Source organism: Capricornis sumatraensis, chromosome 20 (genome assembly GCF_032405125.1).
Source record: "Capricornis sumatraensis isolate serow.1 chromosome 20, serow.2, whole genome shotgun sequence".
Classification (NCBI taxonomy): Eukaryota; Metazoa; Chordata; class Mammalia; order Artiodactyla; family Bovidae; genus Capricornis; species Capricornis sumatraensis.
In genome coordinates, this window is record NC_091088.1 from 13,698,464 (window position 1) to 13,717,547 (window position 19,084).

The following is a 19,084-nucleotide window of genomic DNA, read 5'->3' on the forward strand; positions in this document are numbered from 1 at the left end:
CGATGGACCTCAGCAACATGTCAAAGCTTAACCTTGGGAAGCTAGCCCACGGCCCAGGTGTGGCTCTGCTTAGTCGCTCAGTCGTGTCCGACTGTTTGCGACCCTGTGGACTGTAGCCCGCCAGGCTCCTCTGTCCGTGGGGATTGTCCATGGGGATTCTCCAGGCAGGAACACTGGAGTGGATTGCCATGCCTTGCTCCAGGGCATGGCCTGGAAGACTGATGGAAATACAGAGCCGTGGGCCCCACCCCACAGGCTGAGTCGGCCTCCACACTTTGTCGTGACCCCCAGATGATCTGCGTGCACGTGGAAGCTTGAGGAGCATTGCTCCAGAGCGGAAGTCGGCAAATGTTTTCTGTAAAGGGCCCCAGCGTAACTATTTGAGACTTTGCTGGCTGTGTGTTCTGTGCCACGTCTGCTCGACTCTGAATCCTGAAGGCAAAGCAGCTGTGGACTCTGCAGGAGGCGGCAGAGTGGCCCACGCTCCAGATAAACCTTTATTTCGGAAGCAGGTGGAGGCCGGCTTAGCCCCAGGCCAGAGTTGCCGACGCCTGGCCCTGAGGCCCAGAGGCCCAGGGGCCTTGAGCCTGGGGAGGTTTCAGACTAAACCAGCCCCCCAGGGGCAGATGCGGGGGGAGGTCCGATCCCTGCCTCAGCCGGGCAGCAGCCCTTCGCCCGGTTTGCTGTCGACTCTCAAAGGTTCTCCTCAGTGGGCCAGGCTGAGGGGCTGGGCTGTGGGAGGCGGTGGCCCTGTGGTGTCCTTGGGGGGCGGTCAGGTCCCGGCTGCTGCAGAGGCTGGCTTCTCCGCAGGGGGCAGGAAGGAGGGCCGGAGCCCCCTGAAGGATGCGGAGGTCTTCTCTTCCATCGCCGCCCGCTCCCTCCTCTCCCCGAGCTATTACCACAGCTTCGGAGTCACCGAGAACTACGTCGTTTTCCTCGAGCAGCCTTTCAAGTTGGACATCCTCAAGATGGCCACGGCCTACATTCGGGGCGTGAGCTGGGCTTCCTGCCTGGCCTTCCACGGGGAGGACAAGGTAAGGCCTGGCCAGGGACGCCCCCGCAGCCCCAGGACAGCCAGAGCCAGCCGGAGGTCAGCAGGCAGGGGCGGGGGCTCAGCGGGGGAGGAAGTGAGCTCCCAGGCAGTGTCCGCAGAGGTGCCAGCCAGCCTTCCAGAGATTTCTGAGGCTGGGTAGGCCTTCACAGGGGTCCCAAGTTAGGGCAAGGGGCTCAGCATCATCTGTTCAAACAGCACACGAGTGTAGAAAGCAGCGGCCAAGTCCCCTCCTCTTCCCCATCCAGCCCCGCCAGAGGGCCCCTCCATCGTCCATTCAGCACCCTTCTGCTCCCCTTTCCGTGCGCCAGGAGCATCCTCGGGTGCCCATACAGAGGTGTCTTTGGGGCCGCCCCCTCTTTAATGCCTGCATTCTCAGGGAGGAGAGGGAGCAAAGCAGCTCCCTGAGGTCCCTCCCCTGCTCAGAACCTTCTGCTGGTTCCCTGTCTTCCCCAGAATCGGACCCACAGGCCTCTCTCACCGGCCTGGGAAGGCCCTCATCACACTCAGACTAGCCTCTGGCTCCCTCCTAAACCTCAGACCTGCCGCACACATGTTCCTGCCTCGGGGCCTCTGCACTTTCTGCCCCCTCCACTGGAATGCTCTTCCCCAGCTGGCTCCCTCCCCTGATGAATCCATGTCTGGCTCTAAGGGCCCCCCACCAGCCCTGAGGTCCCCCTAGCTGTCACAGACCCCTCCCCACTACCAGGCTTTCTCCACCTCCCACCTCATTTTCCCAGTTGTGCTCAGCCATCATCCTTCACATATTGTACATTTGGTCACTGACCCTTGGCCTCACCCTGACTGGACTATAAACTGCATGAAAGTGTCAGGGGTTTATCTCTCTAGTTCCCCCCAAAATGTGTCAGTGTTTGTGGCATGAGTGAGCTGGGCAAGGGGGCCATCAGGGGGCCAGCGGAAGTGGGTTTGCTCTGGGGGACCTGGAGCATCAGGGTGCCATAGGCCTCCAGGCTACAGGGATCCCCCAGGGATCTCTGGCCCCAGAGAGTCCCGCAGTGAGAGCCCCCGAGCCCCGGCAGGGCTTTGAATGCATTTGGAGAGTTTTCTGAGCCGTCCCTGCAGCTGACCCCAGGACTGGGTTTATGGGAAAGAAGTGCCTGTCACGTCACCCTGTGTTCATCTCCCAAACCCACTGTCCCTCCCCCTCTGCAACACTCAGCCCTCATCACCCCCACTTAACTTCAGGGCTTGATTTTGGGGAAAGAGAGAAAGGGACGATGAGCCAGAGGAGGTGGCTAGAGCTGCCCCTCCCTCCTTTCAGAGGAGGTGGCTGGAGCTGCCCCTCCCTCCTTTCAGAGGAGGATGGTCAGGCCAGAGCTGCCAAAAGAAAGAAAACACCCCTTCACCCTCAGATTAAGCAACTGGGGCTGCAGACATGGCTAATTGCCACCCAGAGCAATACTGCCTGTGACACCCAGAAAGAAGTGTGTGCGGAGGCCTCCTGGGCTGATATCAGCTTGACTAGACCAGTCACTTGGCACCTTCGCCCTCCAGGGCAGCCCGGTTGCTGGGACAACCTGCAGTGGGCTGGGGTCAGGGGAGGGGGCCCAGGATGGGGCTTCAGGGGCTCTGGCCATGGGTGGGACCTGAGGAAGCTGAGAGGGCTGGCCTTGACTAGTTCTCCCCAACTTGGCCTTTGCCAGGGAGCTGGCCACTGCCGCCCACCTGGATCTCAGTCGAGTGAAGGTCAGAGAGAGGCTGCACTTTCAGGGGCCTCCCTGAAAGGTCCGGTCCTCCAGGTGAGGCTGAGACCCCGTGCGGCAAGGCTTCCCTCCTCCCCATGGCTTCTGGTGAGGTTTGCCCCCTGGAGTGGGACAGAGAAGCTCAGAAAGGCGAGGGGTTGCTTCAGGGTCCCAAGCAGGTGAATGTTGGCTGGGCCTTGTGCCCCACCCGGTGCTGCAGCATGGGGCTGGCAGAGGGAGAGCTGAGCCCCGGGCTGCATCTCCTTTCAGACTCACATCCACATCATCGACCAAAGGACGCGGAAGCCCGTGCTGACCAAGTATCACACGGACCCCATGGTGGTGTTTCACCACGTCAACGCCTATGAAGAGGACGGCTGCCTCCTGTTCGACGTCATCGCCTATGAGGACGGCAGCCTCTACCAGCTCTTCTACTTGGCCAACCTGAACAAGGACTTCAAGGAGAACTCCAGGCTCACCTCCATGCCCACCCTCAAGAGGTTCGTGCTGCCCCTCCACGTGGACAAGGTAACGGCTTGAGTTCTGGGGGAGGTGAGCCCACTCAGGAAGTGGCTTTGGTCCCGATTTCATTGATATTGAAATTCAAAATGAGCTGTTCTTAGAGAAAGGCAGAAAATTCTTTCATTATTTTTTCCAAATATTGAACATATTCATGGTAGAAATTTTAGAAAATATAGATTAAGTGAAAAGGAAAAAAATCACCATAAGCCCATTGCAAATATATTTGTATTGCCTCCCAAGTCTCTCTCTCTCCGCAGATAGACAAATAGACCGGAAGATATGCATACATATTAGTATACAATGATATATATGCATATAACATGCATATTGTATATATACATCACAGCTGTTAAAAAGTATGTACAGTATGATTTTCTTTTCTAAAATTAATATATAGCATGTAAATATGTATTTCTTAATTTTAGAGAGAAAATTGCGCTGTGCATAATTTTTAACAGCTTTAATGAAATATAACCCCCGTACCATACTATTCACCCATTTTCACTCATTTAAAGGGTACAGTTCAATGGCTTTTAGTATAGTCACAGAGTTACACTACAGTCAGTTTTAAAGTATTTTCGTTTCCCCCAAAAGAGCCTCCCCCATTCCTTCCGCCCGCAGGTAACCACTGCCCTGCTTTCTGCCTCTGTGGATTTGGCTATTTGAGACATTTCATGGGAATGGAAGCACGCCGTGAGCAGTCTGCTGTGGCTGGCTCCTTTCACTTAGCACGTTTTCAGAGTTCATCAGCACTGTGACGTGTATCAGTGCTTCTTCTTTTCATGACTGAATATGTGCATGCTATTTTTTGTGCTGCTTTCTGTCCTCCTCAAGTATCTAAACATCTTTCCATGACATTAAATATTCTTCTGTGACATCGTTTTAAATATTTGCCTGACAGTCTGCGGTGGGGATTCATCTCCTGATGTTGAACAGTCCTGTTCTTATATTCAAAATGACCACCGGGCCAGACATTACCGCCAATTAGGGTGCTGCTGCCTAGGCTCTGGGCTTGGTTTTAAAGGCTACAGAGGCTTCTGGCTCCAGAACTTCCTTACTTCATGACTTAATGAATTTAAATGAAACCCAATTGGGTTCAATTCAATTTTGATGGCTCATCTGTACTGAACACACTCTCTGTACCAGGTACGTTGCTAAGCATTATATTTTTTTTACCTCACTTAATGATCAAAACCTATGGGAGAGATCCACACGTTAGCCTCATTTTACAGATGAAGAAACTGAGGCTCAGAGAGGTTAAGGAATGTGCCCAAGGTCACATAGCCTGGTAGCAAAGCAAGACTGGCTCTGAGCCCTTCCTTGGAGCTGGTAAGGGGTACAACTCTGCAGATCTCCCCAGGGGGTCACCTTGACCCCTCACAGGGACCCCCTGCAGGCCTAGGGAACAGGAGACACTCCTACCTGCCCAGGGAGGCTTCCGCCACCCCCCAGACCCCTCCCAGCCAGAGGCCCTGGGGCCTGCATTTGAGCCCAGCTTTGTCAGACCACAGAGCCTGGTCCTTTCTCCTCTCTAGCGTTTCCCCCATCTGCAGTCCCTTGTGTATCTCTGTCATGATGTTCACTGTATTTCCTACCACTTCTGTTAAATTTACAAAATCATGTTTTCATTTAAATCAACTCACTCTTTCCCTAACTCATTTGGAAGGGAACCTATGACAACCCAGGGCAAAGCCAGCATTGCGTGCTGCCAAAGGAGGAAGCGATAAGCACCAAGTGCTGTGATGAAGCACAGGTCCTGAGCACTGGCCTGATGCTGTTGCTCTTGCCAAGACCCGCTCTCTTCCTTAAAGAGAACACTGGGAAAATACTGAGTGTTAAGGGTATAGTGGCACCTAACTGAGACGCTCTCCTTGACCCAGTCGGGAAGATTGGAAGAGAAGGGATTAACTTTCTCCCGGTGTGATTCAGGGCTAACGAGTGAACAGCCGTGCCCCACAGAATATCCACCTGAGACCCTTGCCTCGGCGCCCCCCACTCTGGAAAGTTCCACAGTGCAGCGCTTGGAGCATTTCCTGGCTTCAGGGTGCAATGGGGGTGGGCTGGGGGGCTGTCACCCAGAGGGCGAGTCCTGAGGCCAACCCTTCCCCCTGCTTCACAGACCTCAGCCTGGGGTGATGCACAGAGAGCAAGCACTCTCCCCCCGATGCCCGCACTGCAGGATTCTGCAACCTCTTAACAAGCTCGACAATCTGCTTCCTTGGAACCAAGCTAAGAAGTTTAGCCTGTACAGTTTAAACAGGTGCTGCTTGAACCATCTGCAAAGAAGAGTGAGCACTGGGAAGGGTAGCTCTGGCCACGCTTTTTAATTGCTATTTATTGTCCCTTAAAAAAGTCTTCTTGCTTCACTGCATGTGGACAGGGGAAGGCTGAGCAGGCAGACACGCCTGTGTGTTCAGATCCAGCAGCTCCGATTCCATCCCATCCACAATCTACATTACGGAGGGGCCTTGGGGGCGGGCAATGCCAAATTTTCTCAAATGCCCTTCATTCTGGTGCCTTTGCACGTCGCTGTCCCTCTGTCGTCCTCTTTCCATGAGTCCTCCATTCTCGTCCCGGCTGCAGGTCGGACTGGCCTGGGGCCTCCAGGACCACCAGTCCAGTGAAGGCAGAAACTCCAGGGGACGGGTCAGGGTGGGCATGGCTCCCAGGCACCCCCAACACCCACCCCAGGATCCTAGTTCCTGCTCATCCTTCAGGCCTGGCGTCCTGACTCCCTCAGTGGGTTTGTACATTCCAGTGGCACCTACCGCTCTTTGCTCACATTGATCCCAGGAGTAATGAGCTTGTTGGGTCACCTCTTCTGTGAAAGCTCTCAGGGGGCCCGGACTCTTGGTCTTGTCAGCCATTTATCCCCTGCACCCATCACAGGGTCTGGCTCTCAGCGGGTTCTCTTGAAGCCCTTAGATATTTTAAATGAATGAATGAGAAAGGTGATGCAAGTTCTCTCAAAGGACACAAGGCCTTCCTTTAGCATTTGGAACACTTCCAAAGTGGAAAGCGCCTTCCACGTAGAATGGGCTAAAGTGAATGAAGTGTGTTCAGAAGTCTGAGGCCTCCCAGCTGTCCCAGAATCTCTGGCATTTGGGCCAGCTGGGGTCAGAGGAAGGAGAGGCCTGTTGGTACCCTTGGCCTGTTTGTTAGGGTGGTGTGGGGGTTGTCTAAGGCGAGGCTGGGCCTCCAGGGGCTTGGGTGGTGTGACCTGTCTGTGCCAGCTGCCCTGCCCTCACCCTGCAGGGCTCCGTGCGCTGCCATGGGGGTGGCATCTTCAACCTCAAAGGGGTGGCTCCAACTCCTGGCTCCGTGGATTTGGTTTGTCTTGTGTTCAGATAGCAAGAGAAGCCCCATTCCTCGAGGGCCCCTTCTGCGCTGGGCCCTCTGTTAGATGCCTTTTTTTCTCTTAGATCCAGGCCAGAGGGGCCCCTGTTCTGGCTTTTCTCCAGTGGCCCTTCTCCACAGGGTGAGGAACCCACGGGGCCACAGGGTGCCCACCCAGAAGGGCACCCTCCCGACCCCAGCCGTAACCTGGGATCCCTGAGTTCCTTGCCCAGATGTCCCACACCTGCCTCCTGCCTGCCTCTGTCCTCCTGAGGGCAGACAGAGCTGCCAGTGTGTCAGCCTCAGGCCCACGAGGAAGCCGGGGAGGCCAGGGCTTCCATGCAGGGAGGAGAAGAGAGGGTGGGGAGCCTGGGCCCAGAGGCCGGCCTTCATTCTCCCCTGCAGCCCACTCCAGAAGGCCAAGGAGTCCTGGAATTCTAAATTCACATGCGTCCTTCCAGACCCAGCACTGTGCACTAGAAAACTGGTGTGATGAGGCAATACTCTCTGTCCAACGCAGTAGCCGCTGGACTGGATGCCTGGGCTATTGAAATGCAGCCAGTGAAGCCAAGGAATAGAATTTTAAATTTTACTGAATTTAAATTTAAATAGCCACCTGTGGCTGGAGGTGGTTGCCTCACCCGGACAGCACAGTTCCACAACGTGTTGAAGCTCTGTGCATAAAGGACGGGAAGATAAAATGGTGTTTGACTTAACCATTCAATATATGTGGACACAGGGTTGGCGGGCCTCTGTGCTCATCCTGGGTCCTGGAAATGCTGCATGAGTGCCGAGTCACTTCGGCCGTGTCCGACTTTGTGCGACCCCATGGACTGTGGCCCACCAGGCTCCTCTGTCCATGGGGGTTCTCCAGGCAAGAATACTGGAGTGGGTTGCCATGCCCCCCTCAAACGTGTGGGGCTGTGTAATGGTCTGCATGCTCCTCAATGAATCTGCATGTGAGTGCTTGAAGTTATTTGTCATCCCCATAACAACAGATGAGAGAGAAAGTATCGTGCCCAACGTCGCAGAATCATCGTAGCTGGGATTTGCATGCTTGTCTGTCTCATTCCAAGTTACTAACTACAGTGGGTTTGGCCCTGGACCAGGTGTTTTCATAACCATTATTTAACTTAATCCTACTCACGGTGTTCAGACGCCGGTCGAAGGAACCTTCGCTTGCACTCGCCAACTGTCCAGAAGTTACAGATTGCCCCCAGTTTTACAAACGAGGAAGCAGGCTCCAGTTCACCTAGTCTCAGGGAGGCCTGCTCGAACTCACGAAGAAACCTATAGAGTCAGATTTCACACCCAGGACTGCCAAACTTCAAAGCCAGTGTTTTCTGGGGATGACTGAGATTAACTGTTCTTCCTGGGAGGTCCCCCGCATTGAAGAATTTCAAAGCCAGTCTGCAAGATTTTATTGAATTCTGGCTGGAGAGCGATTTCTTCCCAAAGTCAAGCACACTGGCCACAGAAAGCAGCCGAGTCATGCTCGTTACTGCTGTGTGTGGAAAAATTCACGGTCCATGCCTCAACCAGTCTGACCAGTTTCATGCTGGAGCTAGAAAACATGTCTGCAGACTGCCTCCCTGAGAATCAAGCCCAGGACATGCACCAGAGGCCCGTGGCTGCTGCCTCGTGACTGCAAGGCAACGGGCAGAGCCTCTCACTGTCTGTGAGGCTGTGCGCACAGGCGGAGGCAAACAAGAGCTGCTCCCAACAAGACGCCCAGTGTGCTGGGCACTGGTCGGCTGTTTCACGCCCTTTGTCTGATTCTTACAACCACCTGCAAAGCACATGTTCTGCCTCTCGAGAGTTGAAGGAAAAGCTCATTAAGGCACACATTCACACATTCCTTTAGCAGTTGCTTCTTAGGAGCTGCCTGTGTGCTGTGCACACGGTGAAATGTGGTCACTGTCTTCACAGGGAAGTCAGCATCAGAGAAGGAACCAGGTCCATAAGGAGATGATTACAGTGTGGGACAGACACCTTGGAGACACTGCATACTGGGCTGTCAGGGAAAGGGACGTTGGAGCGGAGACCTATGGGAGGGGATGGACCAGCCTCAGGGCCTTTGCCCCTGCTACGCCTGCTGCGGGCAGTGCTTCTGCTTCTGAGCAGAAGAACCGCAGTGTGGAGGTCTGGGCTCAGCTTCCGCTCCCCTACTGTGACCTTGAGCAAGCCACTTTCCTACCCTGGGCCTCAGTTTCCTCCTCTGTCTACTGGGATTGCACTAAACACATCTCAAAATTCAGCTTCTAAGATGCAGTAAATGTCCTGCCTTCCTAGCAAAAAGCTGCTGTTGTTCAAATTTGTTGTTGTTGGGTAGTCGCTAAGTCGTGTCCGACTCTTTTGTGACCCCATGGACTTTAGCTCACCAGGCTCCTCTGTCCATGGGATTCTTCCAGGCAAGAATACTGGAGTGGGTTGCCATTTGTCGATTTGTTTTAATTATAAAAACTTGTTTGGAGACATTTGGAAAGTCGAGAAAAGTTTAAATGAGAAGTCAGGCATGACAGTAATTCTCCTCCTGGAATTTCACAGATCCTGGTGGTCTTGTTCCTCGTCCCCCTCCCAAGTGCCCAACCTGAACTCACCTGCCAGGGGTAGTGGCAATAATAATAATAAAATAATATAATACAATTATGTGATCAACAGCAGTTAACATTTATTTAGCACTTACTGTTAACCTGGCCTTCTTGTAAGCCAACAGCATGGGTTATTTTATTTAATTTGCATGATAACTCGGAGATGCATATGCTATTCATACAATGCTTGTGCTATACCTCATTATACAGGTGGGGAAACTGAACTTCAGAGATGTCAAGTAACTTGTTCAAGTACCATGGCAAGTGTGTGGGACACAGAGAGTAACTGCTGCTCGATAGATATTTAATTGATTGTGTTACGTCTCTCTCCCAGGTTAAAGTACTAAACCAAGTCTTGACTGTCACTTAAGACCAAGAGACGTCCTTCATAGATCTTCTTTCCTCCCAAGTAATTTTTATCTCATGTTTGTTTTTCTTTCCTGCTTGTTTGTTTGTTTTTCTCCTATTTTTTCGTAGAAGAAATACTGAAAATCTAGAAAAACACAGACAAAGAAATTAAAGTCTCCACCACCCACTGCATGCTCTATTGCTACTATCTGGCACATTTCTCCCAGGCTCTTTTCAATGTGATTTCTTTTCTTTTTGGACACGGCTGAGCTCAGACCGTGTCTGCAGTTCTCTCTGCTGCTCTTTCACTCGGTGTTTCCCGTGTTATTATGAACTCTTTATAAACACCTTTTTAATAACTGATGCAGCCTTTGACAAGTGAATCATAGAGTATTTAAAAAGCGAGAACTTATAAGAACTTATAAGTACATCATTTCACTAATAAGTACATCCATTTCACCTGTGAGGGATCAGGCAGCCCAGAGCAGAAGAAAAGTTCCAGGCTTTCGGAGCCTCTTTCCAACAACCCACCAGCTTTGCCTTCTTCGGGGAGTCACCTCCAGTCCCCGATTCTCATTTTTAACTGAGAACACCAATCATGTGATAGCTGCTTCTGGTGGCTACCGTGAGGCCAAAACCAGATGACAGACACTGAAGCATTCTCTTAAACATGCGCACATAGAGCAAGTGTTTGCTCTGGACAACGTTTTGATTTATTTGGAAAAACTGATCTCTTTCAGAATGCAGAAGTGGGCTCCAATTTAATCAACCTGTCGTCCACAACAGCACGAGCCCTAAAGGAGAAAGATGGCCAAGTCTACTGTCAGCCGGAGTTGCTCTACGAAGGTAAAGCGCAGCTTCTCTCCTGCGTTTAGAGGAAGGGGTGAATGTCCTCTGTACGTAACGCCTCCTTCCAGTGCAGAGGAGCTGTGTGTGGACCAGGGAGGGAAAGGAAGGCTGTGGGGCACTAGACATTGTATTGGAGACCCTTCTCTCTCATGCACCTTCACACCCCTCCCAGCACTGGGGTGGTCTCTAGACCCAGGAACTTTCATGGCTGGCCTTTTGAATGCTGCCATGTAATTTTTTGCTTTCTTTTAAAACATTTATTTATTTATTGCATTTAAATTTTTGTACACTTTTTAAAGGTTACTTTCCGCTTAGTTGTTCCAAAATATTGGCTCTGTTCCCCACGTTGTACAATCGTCCTTGAGCCTGTCTTACATCCAACAGTCTGTACTTCCCTCTCCCCACCCCTGTGTCACCCCCTCCTCCCCCCTCCCTGGTAACCACTAACTTGTTCTCTGTCTCAAATGCTGCCGTGCATTTGCAAAAAATGCTCGACATCGCTCATTATTAGAGAGATGGAAATCAAAACTGCAGGGAGGGATCAGCTCACACCGGTCAGAATGGCCATCATCAGCCCAAAAAAACAAATCTATAAAAATAAATGCTGGAGAGGGTATGGAGAAAAGGGAACCCCCTCTTGCACAGTTGGTGGGAATGTAAACTGATTCAGCCACTATGGAAAACAGTATGGAGATGTCTTTGAAAACTAGGAATAAAACTACCATGTGACACAGCAATCCCACTTCAGGGCCTACACCTGAGGAAACCACAGTTCCGAGGCTGCCGAGTGCTGGACAGCACGGCATACACGGGTCTCCACCTGGGCACACTGAGAGCGCCCTGCAGAACAGGTGCTGTCTCCTCTGGTGGCCAGAGGAGAAAACTGGGCCTCAGAAAGGCTGTGTGACATGCAGAACATAAAGCCCCTTGGAGAGAAGCCACAGCCCCTGGAGCAAGGCTTCCCAGCCCAGCGCTGCAGACGCGGGGCGGAGGGGGCGGCACTGGGCATTGAAGCTGTTGAGCAGCGTCCAGGGCCTGCAACCCGACTGAGAACCACTGTCTTAGAGCAGAAGTCTGTGAAGCAGGGCCTGCGCCCCTGTGCTCAGGCTTGTCACCAGCACGAGACAGGAACCTGGCTCAGAGCAGGCTGTGCTCAGTACGCAGGTGAGGAGTGAACTGGCCTGCCCAGGACATGGCTGGGGAGTGGAGGGGCCGGGCTCCAGGGGCCCGGCTCCCCACATCGTTGCCCCATGCCACGGGGCAGGGACTTAGAAATTTAATTTGACACAGCAGACATATGTAAATATGTATACATGGACATGGATGAAATGTGAAGGCTTTTTTGGATTACAAAAGTAATAGATGTAATGAAATTTTCACATGAGAAACTTAGAATGGAAAATATAAACTATGAGCCACAATAAGGAAGTTATCACTCCAGTAGCATTCCTAAACTTTTCCTCTACATTTATAACATAGTGGTGATAATTCTCTAAGCAGCCTTTTACATCTAATGTTATGATGGGGACATTTCCCCATGTTACTAAAATTCTTTGTAAATATTCCTTTTTATTATACGATTTCATGAGATTTATTTAAATATTCCCCACTGATGCTTCCTCCACACTTCAGAAGTTTCTGTTCACACCCACAAACATTTGCAGGCACATACTTTTCTTTTAAGAGCTTTTAAAAAGTTGCAGTGGCCTCTGATTTTAATCATGTAATTCTCTTTGATTTCTATCTTGGATAATTAAAGATGTTTATACACTTAAAAACCAAGGTCTATCTTACCTTGCTCCCGAAGCTTCTAATGGAGCTGGGGTAATTATCCAAGGTTCCCTCCTCCTGCCCTTTGACCACCCTTGATCCAACTCAGGGCCTGACAGGAGTTCAGGGACCCTGGCTTGGAAGCCATTTTTGTAGAAAGGATGCCTGGCCTGGATGCCACGAAGGGCGGGTGGTCCCAGCCCTCCTGAAGGGGGCTCTGTCAGCCGTGTCATCTCTCTCCAGGCTTAGAACTGCCTCGGATCAATTATGCCCACAATGGGAAGCCATACCGCTATGTCTTTGCAGCTGGAGTCCAGTGGAGCCCCATCCCAACCAAGGTACTGGTGCCTGGCGGGTGGCAGCCTGGGATGGTCATGTCTGTCTGCAAAGCTGAGTTCTCAGGGATGTCAGGACTGAGATGGCCTTGGGGATGGGGATAGGTCAGAGAGTGAGGTCAGTGTGGGACAAAATACGCTTGAAACAATGACGGAGCCTCCAGGAGAGGGAACTGCACCTAATGGGCTTCACTCAGGTAAGACGTGGCGGCCGGAGTTTATCCATAGATTTCTTTATCAGACGGATGTTTATTGAGCACCAGCTTAGGCACCCAGGAAAAGCAAGTGAACAGGAGGATCCTGCTTCCTGCCCTCAAGGAACTCTTTGTCCCAGGCAGGGAAGGTAGAGCTGAAACTTGGAGGATTTATTTTGCTTTAAAAAATTTTTTTATTCAAGTATAGTGGCTCAGTGGTAAAGAATTCCCCTGCCAATGTAGGAGTCGAGGGTTCAATCCCTGGGTCCGGAAGATCCCCTGGAGAAAGAAATGGGAACCCACTCCAGTGTTCTTACGTGGGAAATCTCATGGACAGAGGAGCCTGGCAGGCTACAGTCCATGGGGTCACAGAGTCGGACACGACTTGGCAACTCAACAACTGTAACAACGGGGCTGATGTTCAGTTTCAGGTGTTCAGCACAGCGGTTCATATTTGGTTCTTAAACTGCTGTTTGTTGAACACTTGCTGTTTCCCAGGGACCATGCTGAGTGCTGTACAGACATCACTTTTCCTTAGTAGCTTCAGGTTTTAGTAAGAAAATGGGAAATCTTTTTTTAAAAAACACAAGCAGTGCAGGAATGTACAATGAGAAAAATTAAGGTTCCTACACGCACATCCACATGCCCCGAGTCACTCCCCATTAATCCCACACCCTAAGGGGAAAGAGGCTTATTAGAGACAGAGAGAAGGCCAGGGACTCAAGCTTGGAAAGCAATAAAGAAAGCACATTATGCTTTAAAGGCTGGGCATTGAATATGTTAGATTATCTGATATGTATAAAATTTGCAATATAGTGCCCAATGCCAGATAAATCCAGGGTTCTTATGTCTTAAAGAATTCAGAGTGTATATCAGCTCTGCTGTGGTGGGAGGACCTTAGCTTAAAGTTGGAGAAGGAAGGGAGCTGCTTTCCTTTCTGTTTTTGTGCTGACCAGAGGCAGGTGTCATCTGGGGCCTATGCTCGCTAGTGTGAGGTCCCCATCTGAGGCGCTCACCCCTTCTCTGGGGCCTTAACGCCTTCCTATTCGCTGGGAATGAGCACGCTCTGCAACCATTCATTTTGCATTTCTCCACTTTGCATGAGCAGATAATAAAATACGACATTCTCACCAAGTCCTCCTTGAAGTGGGGAGAGGAACACTGCTGGCCGGCGGAGCCCCTGTTCGTGCCCACACCAGGTGCCAAGGACGAGGATGATGGTAAGGCCCGGGAAGGGCAACCGGCCTGCTGCACTGTGCTCGTGGTCACCCCTCAAACCAAGATACCGTTCGGGGGAAGCGACTCCGCCCTCATCACACAGCTGGTGCAGCCATGCTTTGAAGTCCAGGCGGTTCTGAGTGCAAAGCGGTAGGGCGAGGGAATCCCCAAGCCCACCCCCACTTCTGACATCAGCTGCAAGTTCAGGGGTCCCCAAGACCACCCTCAGCTTCAGTAGGAGCACCCACAGAACACACTGAAAGCTATTACACTCGGGTGACGAGTTATCTCAGCGGAAGGGTACAGACTGAAAGAGAAAAGGCGAGTGGGGTGGAATCCGGGAGAGTCCCATAGGTGGTCTCCGGTGGTCCTCCCTGCGGGCGTCACGGACCACTCCCACTTCTCCAAAGACCCCCACGGAGCGAGGCCAACCAGGGGTGCTCCCTCAGCCTCGGAGCCCGTGTGGGGCGTGGTCGCGCCGACCGTGCTGACTTCTAGTCTTCGCCCCTCTGGAGGTCGAGCTGACGGCTGTGGCCCAAGTGCTAAACTGCTTCCGGCGTGTCCCACTCTTTGCGTGCCCATGGACAGTCACCCACCAGGCTCCTCTGTCCATGGGATTCTCCAGGCAGGAACACTGGAGTGGGTTGCCGTGCCCTCCTCCGGGGGATCTTCCTGACCCAGGGATCCAACCTGCATCTGTATGTCTCCTGCATTGGCAGGTGAGACCTTTACCACTAGTGCCTCCTGGGAAGCCCTGTGGCCCAAGGCCTCCTCTGAATCACTTTGCTAGGCCAGGTTGGATGGCACGGCCTCAGGTAAACAAAGACTCTCTTTTTTTTTTTTTTAAACAAAGACTCTCTCATCAGACCAACAGTCCAAGGACTCGGGCGACATCTCCCAGGGGCAGAAGGAGAGACCTCCTTTTAGGGGAGACTAACACAAAAGCCCACTTCCTTTCCACAGGGCAACACTGCCCTGGCCCAGAGTATGGAATCTTGGTTTTAAAATTCATTGTGGTGGCTGGGTCAGAACTTGTAACTCCTCTGAGCACATAAACTTTCCAGAAAGTGAAAGTGAAGTCACTCAGTCATGTCTGATTCTTTATGACCCCATGGACTGCAGCCTGCCAGGCTCCTCTGTCCATGGGATTTTCCAGGCAACAATACTGGAGTGGGCTGCCATTTCCTTCTCCAGGGGATCTTCCCAACCCAGGTATCAAACCCAGGTCTCCCGCATTGTAGGCAGATGCTTTTTACCGTCTGAGCCACAGGGAGCCCCTCGAAAAGCTCGTGGGATTCCTCTCTTGGACAGGTTTCCACCTGATCAAAAGGTCCTTTCCCTCCATGATTTTGCCCCAGAAATGCCCTGCCCATCCCCCTGGGGATGCCAAGGAGGGTAACTAGAAGCTTAGGTGGGGCTGCCAACACCTGGGGGGAGGGCAGGCTGCCCGCTGAGCCTGCCAGCTGCTCCCCTTGGGCAAGAAGGGAGTGGCTTTCTACCTGGGAGTGTCTCCCTATTGACCTGCATGGCACAGCGTGCCAGGCAGGGGGCCTGTGTCACTGTCGCCTCTAAGGTGGGGAACAGTTGGTGCCACCTCCTGCCAAGGCTGGCCTCCCCCAGGTTGGGCATGTACACCCTGCATATTCTCCTGTGGACAGGAAGCAGCCTTGTCTTCATTCCACCAGCGGAAAGGCTCGGAGCATGAGGTCACTTACCCACGGTTGCACACCCAGTACATACACAGGGGAGGGTTTGAGTCCAAGCTGATTTGACCTCAGCTGTGCTCAGTCACTCTGAAACCCCGGAGGCCTCGGGAAGAATCAGGAATATTTTCTGGAAGTTTATTGCTCTTTTTTGTTTAGCCCTCTGTCCCTTTGAGAGTGAATATTTAGACTATTCTCATTTCACAAAGGGGAAAGCTGTACACACATGAGGTGGATTGGGCTTATTCAAATGCCACTTGAATGCGGCTGGTCTGAGTTTAGGCTAAGTGCAGTGTTAAAGCTGATTCACTGTAACTAGAATTTCTAAATAGTAGAAAAATAGCCATTCTTCTGTATATGCAATAATTCACAAAGTGCTTTCATAACTGACCGTGCAAGATCCTCTCAGCAACTCCCTGAGAGTGGGGAGGATTATCCCCACTCTACAGATGAAGAGACTGAGGCTCAGAAAGGTGAAGGGACAAGCCCACCCAAGCCTTCTGATTTCCCTGGCCTTTCCCTTCAGCTCACACAGAATATCAGTTTCACTTCCCTTCTGTCTGGATTCAGTTCAGTCTCTCAGTCGTGTCCGACTCTTTGCGACCCCATGAATCACAGCACACCAGGCCTCCCTGTCCATCACCAACTCCTGGAGTTCACTCAAACTCACGTCCATTGAGTTGGTAATGCCATCCAGCCATCTCATCCTCTGTCGTCCCCTTCTCCTCCTTCCCCCAATCCCTCCCAGCATCAGGGTCTTTTCCAATGAGTCAACTCTTCGCATGAGGTACAGTCAAAGAACAGGGAGACAGAGCTGAGAAACTTAGCCCCCGCCCCGGCTGGAAGAGGTTCGAGGCTGTGCTTTTAAAAAATGTCTCTCTTTGTTTCCCCAAAGGGATTATCTTATCGGCCATAGTCTCTACTGATCCCCAGAAGTCGCCTTTTCTGCTGGTTCTCGATGCCAGAACTTTTACGGAACTGGCCCGTGCGTCCGTCGATGTGGAGATGCACCTGGATATCCACGGGCTGTTCATCCCAGACGCAGGCTGGGACCTGGGGAAGCAGGCCCCTTCCTGGGAGGCGCCAGCTAGGGCTGCCGCCGGACAAGCGGCCCCACGGACCTGACAGCCTGGAGGCTTTGGTCCTGGGGACCAGCTCTGCCCAGCTCACGGCTGGTCCCGCCCCGGGCGAGGTGCAGGAGAGGTGGTCCTTCATTCCATTTCGCACTTATTCTTTCCGCAGCTGCTTTGAGTCAACGTTCTGAAAACAGAACTTGTCAGTGTCTTTCCTCTTATTTTATTTTGGCCATGAGGACCTTGCTTGAAAGTCAATCAAATATTTCTTGATTAGCTCTAGCCCTTCTAAGAAAGCCCCCTTCCTTGAGTACAAAGACCGTGACCATGAATCAGAAACTGTATTGTCACATAATCGTTGTCCCTAGAATGGGCACATATGACCCACTGGAGAAGAGACACAGAAGCATTTATCATTGCTCCCCCTTCCCTCTCCGCTTTCCAGTGGACCTGGTCGTGAGTTCTAGCTTTCTCAACCAGCTGACCCAGAAGGCGTGTGCTTTGTGGTCATTCCATGCAAGGTATGGCATAATATAAAATAAAACCTTAAAAGCCCATTCAGACCTAATTTTATTTTTCTGTATGGCTTCTTCCTCTGAAGATCTTCTAAGGCAGAGAAACAGAGGCAAAGACAGGTGCCTCGTGGTACACCCAGGGGGCCAGAGGGCTGGTGTGGGGGGTCCCCCACTGCAGGAGGGCGTGGAGGGGCTGGGGTCCAGGACTGAGTCCTGTCTTGGCTGACTGAGAGCCAGGGCATTGAGGTGCATCTGAGCCATTCAGGAGAGGAGTCCCCTCGGCAGTGCTCCCTGGAGACTCGTGCCCGTTGTTTGTTTTCATCCAAGTTGTCCTGTGTTGGGTGTATTTTATTCACTACTCTACCCTCTGCACCTAGAAAACTTCCTGGTGGATCAGGCTCTCAATTAAATATTTGTTGGATGAATGAATTCCGCCAACAAAGAAGTCCAACTCTGTAATGTACCAACAAGAAGTGGGTACTTTTTTTTTTAAGAAATGCATATTTTACTGAAGGTCTCCCAGGAAGACCAGGAAGGTGGTTCACATAGAGACCAACGATGACGCCCCAGGTTCCTCTCCCAGCCATCCTTGGTCTCTCTTTCTTCCCCTGTTGCTCCCTCAAAACCTCGTTTACCATTCCGTCATTTCCATTTCAGCTCAGCTCATGGAGCCCATCAGACAAAAACCCAAACCCTGGGGATGGCAAAATAAATAAATAAACCTTGGGGATGGCAGAATGAAGACCATCTGCTCTTCTCCTCTGGGGACGTCAGCATCTCCAGTATTGATAAGATGGATTGGGAGGAAATGTCAACCATGGTGGCCTAAGAAACGTGTGATGGAGGCCTGCATCTGGGTGGCAGGAACGGAAAAGAGTTAACAGATGGGACAGTTACTCACCTATTCATTATTTTACTTTAAATATTTGAGAAGAGGGTGGTATTTAAAAAATGCTTCCCCACCTCTATTCTACTCAATTCTCATTGCCAAACACTACCCAGATGTGGCCATGAAAAAAGGGTGCAGTTCGGCATGGAAGAAAAGTATGTCATGGTTTATTTGCCTTGCTTAGGAAGACAGGCGAAATACCAGACTGATGAGGACGCCTGGCATACCACGTCTTCTCTTCTCAGTTTCAAAAACACCAAGGTCAATGTTAGGACATCTGATTTATCTCGAACCTGAATTCCCCTGTGTTTCAGACACAGGCCAGGGTAATCAGCTCAAAAGGCTGCAGGAGCCAAGACACATGCGCCTTTCTTGAAGCCGAGACCGTCTGTCTTACCCTGGGAGCCTTCCTTGTTATGCTTCGTGTGGGTGTAATGCGTGATCAGGAAGTTCTGCAGGAAAAATCACCAGGGATTTGCTCATTGCTTTGATAAAGCCACAGCATTTCACAAGCGCTCTAAGGATGTGTCAGGTACGTGGTAAGCCTGCAAATGTTTGACCACTAACTTTTTCATTCCAGGTTTTCTCTAATCTGATTCCACCCCAGGAATAAGCTAGGTGTGAACGTGGACATGTGCTTAGTCGCTCAGTTGTATCCAACTCTTTGCATCCCATGGACTGTGTAGCCCGCCAGGCTCCTCTAGCCATGCGGATTCTCCACGCAAGAATACTGGAGTGGGTAGCCCATCCCTTCTCCAGGGGATCTTCCCGACCCAGGAATTGAACCGGGGTCTCCTGAATTGCAAGCAGATTATTTAGCAGCTGAGCTACCAGGGAATATCAACTCACAAAAAATATAAGTGCATTCCAGCTGTATCCACGTTACTGGGTTGTACTCATTTCCTCTGAAAGTCACCAAGCATTGGACTGACTGTTGAGAAGGCTGCGGGTCCAGGTTACATGAAAACACCTTTGATCACTTCTTAC

At 51.5% G+C, this 19,084-nt stretch overlaps 1 protein-coding gene across 1 annotated transcript in view; it reads left to right on the forward strand.

Moving 5' to 3' along the window:
- BCO1 (beta-carotene oxygenase 1) overlaps positions 1-16,917 on the forward strand; it is a 30,121-nt gene extending 13,204 nt beyond the window's left edge. The window contains exons 6-11 of the mRNA XM_068992566.1: positions 811-1,034; positions 3,025-3,282; positions 10,292-10,397; positions 12,414-12,508; positions 13,808-13,919; positions 16,516-16,917. Coding sequence (XP_068848667.1) covers positions 811-1,034; positions 3,025-3,282; positions 10,292-10,397; positions 12,414-12,508; positions 13,808-13,919; positions 16,516-16,745 — 1,025 coding nt within the window. The 3' untranslated portion in view covers positions 16,746-16,917. The remainder of the gene's footprint in view (positions 1-810; positions 1,035-3,024; positions 3,283-10,291; positions 10,398-12,413; positions 12,509-13,807; positions 13,920-16,515) is intronic.
- The last annotated feature ends 2,167 nt before the right edge of the window (positions 16,918-19,084 follow it).